The sequence below is a fragment of the Coregonus clupeaformis genome, chromosome 16 (genome assembly GCF_020615455.1).
Source record: "Coregonus clupeaformis isolate EN_2021a chromosome 16, ASM2061545v1, whole genome shotgun sequence".
Lineage (NCBI taxonomy): Eukaryota > Metazoa > Chordata > Actinopteri > Salmoniformes > Salmonidae > Coregonus > Coregonus clupeaformis.
The window spans coordinates 22,266,447-22,278,046 of NC_059207.1; the positions used below are offsets into that span (position 1 = coordinate 22,266,447).

Below are 11,600 nucleotides of genomic sequence, written 5' to 3' on the forward strand. Positions count from 1 at the left end.
TTTCCAACTGGTCTGATTTGGTCTATAGCCTTGGCAAGCATTGTTAGAAAAACTTAACACATGCTTCTGATTTTTGACACATTGCCTATTTTTTTAAATAAAATATACTATTCAATATAATAACGAAAATTATTGAGGTTAGATTTTAAGTCGATTTATATACACGTTTCAGGTTATAGTTTTATAGCGTAACCACGTTTTTTTTATTTTCTTCTGTCTAATGTTGCTGAAAAAATATTTATGGAAACATGTAGGAAAACATGAAAAGTATTGGTCTATAGTTGGAAATTAAGCCTAGACCTGTATTAATGTATGTTTCTAACAACTGAAACTGTTTAAATGGAAAGGCTGTGACAGCTGGTAAAACAGATCAGTCTGGGGGGTCTCTGTGGGACAGACTCTCCAAGCCCTTCAAAATCAAGAGTTAGACCCTACTCGCTAATAGGTTGACCTAATACATGGGCTCGTGCTAATCTAAAATCTCTCTCTTTTTTTTTTTCATTTTCAAAGTAGCCCACTGCTAAGGCATAATGCAGGGAGGTATAAGGAGTGGGGTACATAAAAGACACACTCACACACACAAGGCGGAGTTACAGAATGCACCAAGTCACTGCACTGGCTCTCTCCTCTCTCTCTCTCTCTCTCTCTCTCTCTCTCTCTCTCTGTTTAGCTGAATAGAAGTGGGGAGGGTAGGTTAACTTGGAAATGAAATGGTCGAATACGTGACCGAAATCTCAACAAGACCACCCAATCTGTAAATATGTAACGGCCGGACTAAACCTTGAAGAATATTTCTGAATGGAAAACATGGAATTCCCTATAAGAAGCACAAAGAAGCTGTGTTTTTGCGCCGCGCTGTTGTGGTCGCTTGTGAGCGACCTGGCACTGGGAGGTAAGATCTCTGACAATTCCAACTTTCCGCCGGGGAGCCGAGAATGATTGTAATCTCTATACATTGTGTTTTAGGTGGTCTATATGTGTTTGACACTAATTCACGAATGTATTTTTAGCGCTATTACGCTCAACTTTCACCGTTTTTTTTCTGTGTGCGAGAATATTAACACTAGCCACCACAATTGGGCTTTGGTCCTGAGCTCACTTGACAAGTCTTGACTTTAATTTCATTTTATTCGACGTATAAACACAGTTTAATAGTGGTGATACCAGACTTGACGCTATGTGTCTTCCAATGACAGCTCAATATTGAGTTATAAAGCTATAATAACATAAGTCATAATTGTGATGAAGAAATCGATGATATCCAGCATTTCAAAAATTCAATTAAGTAAAAAATAAAGTTATCACTTTCAGAATAGAAAACTGCCCAGAGGGTTGCCCATGGCTACCCACAAAGACATCATTTTATAAAGAAAACATTGTCCACAATAATAGGTTTTACTGCACAGTGAAGACACATTGTATAACACAGAATCATCATTTTGAACTGGAGACTGAATCTCAACTCTTATAATAATAATAATATGCCATTTAGCAGACGCTTTTATCCAAAGCGACTTACAGTCATGCGTGCATACATTTTTTTTGTGTGTATGGGTGGTCCCGGGGATCGAACCCACTACCTTGACATTACAAGCGCCGTGCTCTACCAGCTGAGCTACAGAGGACCACGACTCTTGAACTGAAGACATGAAAAATCACATTACTGGAAATGAAATGAACCCAGAGAAATAGATAGTAAGGTCACTCGCGTCCCAAATGGGGAATCACCCTATTCCCTATACTGTAGTGCACTACTTTTGACTATAGCCCTATGGGTAGTGCACTACATAGGGAATAGGGTGCCATTTGGGACGTAGACCCTGGTCTCATTGGAATAAAGGGCCCGAAAAGTAATTAGTGACATCATTCATTTCTTCCTTATGATTACACATACCCTAATACATAAAAGCAATTTCTATTTAAAGCAAACAGTCATTAGGCTGCTGTGTAATATATTTAGTAAATGGAATGGGAATAATCTAGATGAAGAGTTTTCTTTTCGAAACTGCTATATACACAAATATTTCACATTTGTGTTTTTAAATCAGAAATTGCTTATGGGTACCTTCGTGTTAGTGTCAAATAGTACTGTTCTCAGATGTTTAATTCATAGATTTTTTATCTGTATGAACATGTGTATATTTGACTGTGATATGTGTGTGGTTGTCTCACCTAACTAGCTTAAGATGAATGCACTTACTGTAAATCACTCTGGATAAGAGCATCTGCTAAATTACTAAAATGTCAAATGTAAATGTTTTACAAACAGATCTCATATTACTGTATATAATTATAATTATTATATATTTTTTTAAATACTGATGACACAAATGTATAATTTGTACAGTTCTTTATACATTTTTTTGTTATTTGTTACATTAGACTGTGTAAAACCTAGCAGTACTACTTATTTCTCTGAGAATGTGGAGGATATATAGCGTTTAGCAAAAACAACATGATTATTTGTCTCTCTGAAATGAAACCATCAAGTGATAGATTTTTAACAAATACATGTCTGTCATTGAACAACCCCATGCCATGATTAAATAGTGAAAAAAACACACCAATCATAAGTTCTTTAAACAATAAAAGCTCATTTACCAACATTTCTGAAAATTGATATATTTGTATTTTTGTATTTGTATTGAAAATTGATACACTACCGTTCAAAAGTTTGGGGTCACTTAGAAATGTCCTTGTTTTCGAAAGAAAAGCACATTTTTTGTCCATTAAAATAACATCAAATTGATCAGTATGAAAAAAAAATGTATGCACTCACTAACTGTAAGTCGCTCTGGATAAGAGCGTCTGCTAAATGACTAAAATGTAAAATGTAATCAGACATTGTGTCTACATACAGTGTAGACATTGTTAATGTTGGAAATGGCTATTGTAGCTGGAAAAGGCTGATTGTTAATGGAATATCTACATAGGCGTACAGAGGCCCGTTATCAGCAACCATCAGTCCTGTGTTCCAATGGCACGTTGTGTTTGCTAATCCAAGTTTATCATTTTAAAAGGCTAATTGATCATTAGAAAACCCTTTTGCAATTATGTTAGCACAGCTGAAAACTGTTGTGCTGATTAAAGAAGCAATAAAACAGGCCTTCTTGAGACTAGTTGAGTATCTGGAGCATCAGCAATTGTGGGTTCGATTACAGGCTCAAAATGGCAAGAAACAAATAACTGTCTTCTGAAACTCATCAGTCTATTCTTGTTCTGAGAAATAAAGGCTATTCTATGCGAGAAATTGCCAAGAAACTGAAGATCTCGTACAACGCTGTGTACTACTCCCTTCACAGAACAGCGCAAACTGGCTCTAACCAGAATAGTAATTGGAGTGGGAGGCATCCCGGAGTCGCCTCTTCACTGTTAACGTTGAGACTGGTGTTTTGCGGGTACTATTTAGTGAAGCTGCCAGTTGAGGACCTGTGAGGCGCCTGTTTCTCAAACTAGACACTCTAATGTATTTGTTCTCTTGCTCAGTTGTGCACCGGGGCCTCCCACTCCTCTTTCTATTCTGGTTAGAGCCATTCCCAGCTACAATAGCCATTTACAACATCAACAATGTCTACACTGTATTTCTGATCAATTTGATGTTATTTTAATGTACAACAAAATTGCTTTTCTTTCGAAAACAATGACATTTCTAAGTGACCCCAAACTTTTGAACGGTAGTGTACATAGCGTTTTGGAAAGAAACTCTTCATATATAGATCTATTCATTTACAGTTTAATGATGAATATAATCTGAATGAACATAGCATAGAATCCTGTCTTCAAGGAGTCAGGTGTTTGTTTGTACAGTGCATTCGGAAAGTATTCAGACCCCTTGACTTTTTCCACATTTTGTTACATTACAGCCTTATTCTAAAATTGATTAAATAAAATGTTTTCCTCATCAATCTACACACAATACCCCATAATGACAAAGTGAAAATAGGTTTTTAGAATTGGACATGATTTGGAAAGGCACACACCTGCCTATATAAGGTCCCACAGTTGACAGTGCATGTCAGAGCAAAAACCAAGCCATGAGGTCGAAGGAATTGTCCATAGAGATCTGAGACAGGATTGTGTCGAGGCACAGATCTGGGGAAGTGTACAAAATAATTTCTGCCACATTGAAGGTCCCATGTTTCATGATCCATGACATTTACCATACACACGAAAAGCTTATTTCTCTAACATTTATGGCACAAATTTGTTTACATCCCTGTTGGTGAGCATTTTGTCCTTTGCCAAGATAAGAATATCAAGAAGCTGATTAAACAGCATGATCATTACACTGTTTAAACTTTTATTTAAACAGGGAAACATATTACGACCTAGGTCTCTATATATACAACATAAATATACACATTATACCCAAACATATACACATTAAAATACAAAAATATAACAAATCACCCCAAAAAAACTGTTACAATCCTCCACAAATAAGTCCCCAATCAATTCTTCATGTCATCTTTCTGGGTAAATTTAGGCGACAGAAACATGTATTTTGAACCAGCCACAGACATCTGAACCAGCCACAGACATCTGAACCAGCCACAGACCTCTGAACCAGCCACAGACCTCTAAACCAGCCACAGACCTCTGAACCAGCCACAGACCTCTGAACCAGCCACAGACCTCTGAACCAGCCAGACCTCTTTTATTTAAATAGTTGATATTCTCTTCTCTAGATCAATAATTTGGGAAGATTAATTAACTATCCTGTGGGTCGTGGGCCCCCAGATAGCAACACATCATAAGCAATGGCAAAATGTGTTGAATTGCAGGAAGTTAGCTGTCTTCCAAAAAAAATCTGTTTTCCTAAAAAAAATGTTTTACGGTTGGGGGCCCCCTGGAGGTAGGTGCCCCAGGGCCCCAGATGCGGTAGTCCAGCCCTGGTCCAAAGTTCTCTCTTTGGGAACATTTAGGCTACATGTATGCATTTCTATTCTTCAGAACCAGCCACAGACCTCTTTCATTGAAATAGTTGGCATTCTCTTCTCTCAGCAAAGATGCAGCCTGAAACGCAGAGCATTCACCACACCATTAGGGGTCACCACACCATTAGGGGTCACCACACCATTAGGGGTCACCACACCATTAGGGGTCACCACACCATTAGGGTCACCACACCATTAGGGGTCACCACACCATTAGGGGTCAACAGACCATTAGGGGTCACCACACCATTAGGGTCACCACACCGTTAGGGGTCACCACACCATTAGGGTCACCACACCATTAGGGTCACCACACCGTTAGGGGTCACCACACCATTAGGGTCACCACACCATTAGGGGTCACCAAGGGTCACCACACCATTAGGGTCACCACACCGTTAGGGGTCACCACACCATTAGGGTCACCACACCATTAGGGGTCACCAAGGGTCACCACACCATTAGGGGTCACCAAGGGTCACCACACCATTAGGGTCACCACACCATTAAGGGTCACCACACCATTAGGGTCACCACACCATTAGGGTCACCACACCATTAGGGTCACCAAGGGTCACCACACCATTAGGGGTCACCACACCATTAGGGGTCACCACACCATTAGGGGTCACCACACCATTAGGGTCACCACCCCATTAGGGGTCACCATACCATTAGGGGTCACCACACCATTAGGGGTCACCACACCATTAGGGTCACCATACCATTAGGGGTCACCACACCATTAGGGGTCACCATACCATTAGGGGTCACCACACCATTAGGGTCACCACACCATTAGGGGTCACCACACCATTAGGGTTACCATACCATTAGGGTCACCATACCATTAGGGTCACCACACCATTAGGGTCACCAAGGGTCACCACACCATTAGGGGTCACCACACCATTAGGGTCACCACACCATTAGGGGTCACCACACCATTAGGGTCACCACACCATTAGGGTCACCACATCATTAGGGTCACCACACCGTTAGGGATCACCACACCATTAGGGTCACCACACCATTAGGGGTCACCACACCATTAGGGTCACCACACCATTAGGGTCACCACACCATTAGGGTCACCAAGGGTCACCACACCATTAGGGGTCACCACATCATTAGGGTCACCACACCATTAGGGGTCACCATACCATTAGGGGTCACCACACCATTAGGGTCACCACACCATTAGGGGTCACCACACCATTAGGGGTCACCACACCATTAGGGGTCACCACACCATTAGGGGTCACCACACCATTAGGGTTACCACACCGTTAGGGGTCACCACACCATTAGGGTCACCACACCATTAGGGGTCACCAAGGGTCACCACACCGTTAGGGTCACCACACCGTTAGGGGTCACCACACCATTAGGGTCACCACACCATTAGGGGTCACCAAGGGTCACCACACCATTAGGGGTCACCACACCATTAGGGGTCACCACACCATTAGGGTCACCAAGGGTCAACACACCATTAGGGTCACCACACCATTAGGGGTCACCACACCATTAGGGGTCACCACACCATTAGGGTCACCAAGGGTCACCACACCATTAGGGGTCACCACACCATTAGGGGTCACCACACCATTAGGGTCACCACACCATTAGGGGTCACCACACCGTTAGGGGTCACCACACCATTAGGGGTCACCACACCATTAGGGTCACCATACCATTAGGGGTCACCATACCATTAGGGGTCACCACACCATTAGGGTCACCACACCATTAGGGTCACCACACCATTAGGGTCACCACACCATTAGGGGTCACCACACCATTAGGGGTCACCACACCATTAGGGTCACCAAGGGTCACCACACCATTAGGGGTCACCCCACCATTAGGGGTCACCACACCATTAGGGTCACCACACCATTAGGGGTCACCACACCGTTAGGGGTCACCACACCATTAGGGGTCACCACACCATTAGGGTCACCATACCATTAGGGGTCACCATACCATTAGGGGTCACCACACCATTAGGGGTCACCACACCATTAGGGTCACCACACCATTAGGGGTCACCACACCATTAGGGTCACCATACCATTAGGGGTCACCACACCATTAGGGGTCAGTCCTGGTACCATGACAGGGCTCTAGGGGGAGCTGTGATGATGGATGGTTGCTATCTGAACGTTCCCATACAAGTTCTATAGTGCACCACCAAAGCCGTACATATACCCAGTTGGTAGAGCATGGCGTTTGCAAAGCCAGGGTTGTGGGTTTGATTCTCACGGGGGGGCAGTAATAAAATAAAATAATGTATGCACTAACTAACTGTAGCGTCTGCTAAAATGACTAAAATGTAAATGTAAATATATACAAAATATATGGGATTTAAAATATATGGGATTTAAAATATATACAGTGGGTATGCTGTAGTGGGTATACTGTAGTGGGTATGCTGTAGTGGGTATGCTGTAGTGGGTATGCTGTAGTGGGTATACTGTATTGGGTATACTGTAGTGGATATGCTGTAGTGGGTATACTGTAGTGGGTATGCTGTAGTGGGTATGCTGTAGTGGGTATGCTGTATTGGGTATACTGTAGTGGGTATGCTGTAGTGGGTATGCTGTATTGGGTATACTGTAGTGGGTATGCTGTAGTGGGTATACTGTAGTGGGTATGCTGTAGTGGGTATGCTGTAGTGGGTATACTGTAGTGGGTATGCTGTAGTGGGTATGCTGTAGTGGGTATGCTGTAGTGGGTATACTGTAGTGGGTATGCTGTAGTGGGTATGCTGTAGTGGGTATGCTGTAGTGGGTATACTGTAGTGGGTATGCTGTATTGCCTTGCTGACTGTACGCCAACAATACTGCATGTTTGACCTCATGCATTGTTAGATGATGCAGAATGTATTAGAGAAGAGAAGGAAAGCTACAAACCCAGCCTGCAATAGATGCTACCCTGGGAAACGACTGATTTTGAAGTTTTAGCTGTTGGCCATTGATCTAACTAACACTCCTGTGAAGAGGTTGTCCAAGGCCACAGCCTCATCGACATGGCCTGCTAGTCTAATAGGCTAATTGCTGTGTTCAATATCACACTGTGCTGCACTGTAGCGCTGTAATGGATGTATTAAATAATACATTAATTGGAAAGCATTGAGTTTGACCAAGTACAAGCTGTGAGTTGACACATTTGGCAGAGCAATGGATTGGGTCAGTACTGCATAGCTAATGCCTCTAATTATAATAAAAATTATAATTATAATAATAATTATAATAATAATAATATGCCTCTTAGCCTGCCTTTGGCCCTACGACACCATGATTAGTGCGAATAGGCTCCTCAATGCCCAGAACTTACACAACACATTTATTTGGGTGAAAACTGAAACATCTTTGGGTCCTTGAAAAGTACTGTATAAAACACAAGTATTATTATGCTTATTTAAGGTGACATTGTGTGCATTGAACCCTCTAAGCTAAGGGATTTAAGAGCGTTGTGGTTGGTAGAACAGGCACTTCTTATTTATTGAGGTAAAAACTAAAGCTGACTGTGAGTTGAACACTCTGAGCGTGGGATCTTGGACTAGCAGTAAGATCAGGGTGGTTGGTAGACAGGACACTAGGATGTTGGACTAGCAGTAAGATCAGGGTGGTTGGTAGACAGGACACTAGGATGTTGGACTAGCAGTAAGATCAGGGTGGTTGGTAGACAGGACACAGAGGATGTTGGACTAGCAGTAAGATGGCAGGGGTGGTAGGAACAGGACACTAGGATGTTGGACTAGCAGTAAGATCAGGGTGGTTGGTAGACAGGACACAGAGGATGTTGGACTAGCAGTAAGATCAGGGTGATTGGTAGACAGGACACAGAGGATGTTGGACTAGCAGTAAGGTCAGGGTGGTTGGTAGACAGGACACATTAGGGTGGAGTACAGGGGGATGTAAAGTGGCAGGGGTGGAAGGAACAGAACAGAACAGCTGCATCTCTCGTCCTCCTCTCTTTCTCTAGCTCTCTCTCTCTCACATTCTGTCTCTGTCTCTCTCTCTCACACATTCTCTCTCTCTCTCACATTATGTCTGTCTGTCTCTTTCGCTCTCTTTCTCTCTCTCTCTCACATTCTGTCTTTCTCATTCTGTATGTCAGTCTCTCTCTCTCTCTCTCTCTCTCTCTCTCTCTCACACACATTCTGTCTCTCTCTCTCTCTCTCTCACATTCTCTCTCTCTCTCTCTCTCACATACTCTCTCTCTCTCTCTCTCTCTCTCTCTCTCTCTCTCTCTCTCTCTCTCTCTCTCTCATTCTGTCTCTCTCTCTCTCTCTCGCATTCTGTCTCTCTCATTCTGTTTCTGTCTCTTTTTCTTCTCTCTCTCTCTCTCTCTCTCTCTCTCTCTCTCTCTCTCTCTCTCTCTCTCTCTCTCATTCTGTCTCTCTCTCTCGCATTCTGTCTCTCTCATTCTGTTTCTGTCTCTTTCACTCTCTCTCTCTCTGTCTCTCTCTCTCTCTCTCTCTCTCTCTCTCTCATTCTGTCTCTCTCTCTCGCATTCTGTCTCTCTCATTCTGTTTCTGTCTCTTTCACTCTCTCTCTCTCTGTCTCTCTCTCTCTCTCTCTCTCTCTCTCTCTCTGTCTCTCTCTCTCTCTCTCTCTCTCTCTCTCTCTCTGGAACACTGTGTCTGAGACAAATGAGGGGACGTCAGGGTCTTTCATGTTCCAGGTGAAGTGCCTTTCAGGACAGGGCATGCCCCTGCACGCACACCTCACACACACACGCACACCTAATAACACACATGCGCATGCACGCTCACTTGCACACTCGCACACACACACACACACACACACACACACACACACACACACACACACACACACACCTCTATCTTCCTAGGCTGCTCTACTTGGAGTACTACCTGGTGAAGTCTGGGTTGTAAAGGAAGAAGAGGAAGAAAAAGAAGAAGAAGAAGAAGAGATCATGAACTGGGGGAAGAGGATTGAAGAGAAGGGCGTGTGATAAAGGAGAAAATAAGGGATTCCCATCTCTGAGAGGAGGAGAGGAGGAGGGGTGAAGAAAGGGCTGGGAGTGTGAGAAAAGTCGCGTCACGTCAAGACGTGTTATCTTGACGGATGACTTGGTGTGAACTGAGCTCTGGAGCTGTGCTCCTGAGGAATATTAGAGCTACTTCATAGACTGGTCCTAAATCACGCCAACTCCTACCTCATGGCATCGGAGCTGGCAAGACAGCCTTAACAGATCTGTAACTCTAGCACACTGTAGACGGATCTGTCATAATATTGCTCGAGCATTATTTTCCTTCATGCTGAGGCAGTTAGAACAGCACAGAAGCGGATGTCACATATTTCTGACTGTATGTGTAAAGCTGTGTCTTGCTCTTCTGGTTCTGGTTCTGGTTCTGGTTCTACTTCCTACTTCATGTTACTTACTTCCATCTATCTAGATGGCGCCGGAGAAGATGGTTGCCGTTTTACAGCCCTCTAACCAAATGTACTATTATGTGTGTTTTTTTGCGTTATTTGTAATTTATTCTGTACATAATCTTTCTGCCACCGTCTCTTATAACCAAAAAGAGCTTCTGGATATCAGGACAGCGATTACTCACCTCGTATTGGAAAAATAAAAAATCTTCAATGAGTCGGACGCGAAGGATATCCTACAGACACCCGACAAGGCCCAAAGAAAGAGACGGAGATATCGTGGACGTAGGTCGGGGTGCCTCGTAAGGATCCGACGGCGAGCGAGTAAACTGCCTCTTCCATCAATCCTATTAGCCAATCTTCAATCATTGGAAAATAAATTAGATGACCTAAGATTACGCTTATCCTACCAACGGGACATTAAATATTGTAATATCTTATGTTTCACCGACGACATGGATAACATACAGCTAGCGGGCTATACGCTACATCGGCAGGATAGAACGGCTGACTCCGGTAAGACAAGGGGTGGCGGTCTGTGTATATTTGTAAACAACAGCTGGTGCACAAAATCAAATGCTAAGGAAGTCTCGAGGTTTTGCTCGCGTGAGGTAGAGTATCTTATGATAAGCTGTAGACCACACTATTTACCAAGATAGTTTTCATCTATATTTTTCATAGCTGTCTATTTACCACCACAAACCAATGCTGGCATTAAGATTGTACTGAATGAGCTGTATAAGGCCATAAATAAACAGGAAAACGTTCATCCAGATGCAGCGCTCCTAGTGGCCGGGGACTTTAATGCAGGGAAACTTAAAACTGTTCTACCTCATTTCTACCAGCATGTTAAATGTGCAACCAGAGGAAAAAAACCTCTAGACCACCTTTACTCCACACACAGAGACGCATACAAAGCTCTCCCTCGCCCTCCATTTGGCAAATCTGACCATAACTCTATCCTACTGATTCCTGCTAACAAGCAAAAACTAAAGCAGGAAGCACCAGTGACTCGGTTAATAAAAAAGTGGTCAGATGACGCAGATGCTAAGCTACAGGACTGTTTTGCTAGCACAGACTGGAACATGTTCCGGGATTCTTCAGATAGCATTGAGGAGTACACCACATCAGTCACTGGCTTCATCAATAAGTGCATCGATGACGTCGTCCCCACAGTGACCGTACGTACATTCCCCAACCAGAAGCCATGGATTACAGGCAACATCCGCACTGTGCTAAAGGGTAGAGCTGC

General features: G+C 43.2%; 1 protein-coding gene across 1 annotated transcript in view; it reads left to right on the forward strand.

Annotated features, from left to right (window-relative positions):
- Positions 1–675: 675 nt before the first annotated feature.
- Positions 676–11,600, forward strand: part of cspg4ba (chondroitin sulfate proteoglycan 4ba) — a 68,660-nt gene continuing 57,735 nt past the window's right edge. Inside the window, exon 1 of the mRNA XM_041900379.2 lies at positions 676–892. Coding sequence (XP_041756313.2) covers positions 799–892 — 94 coding nt within the window. The 5' untranslated portion in view covers positions 676–798. The remainder of the gene's footprint in view (positions 893–11,600) is intronic.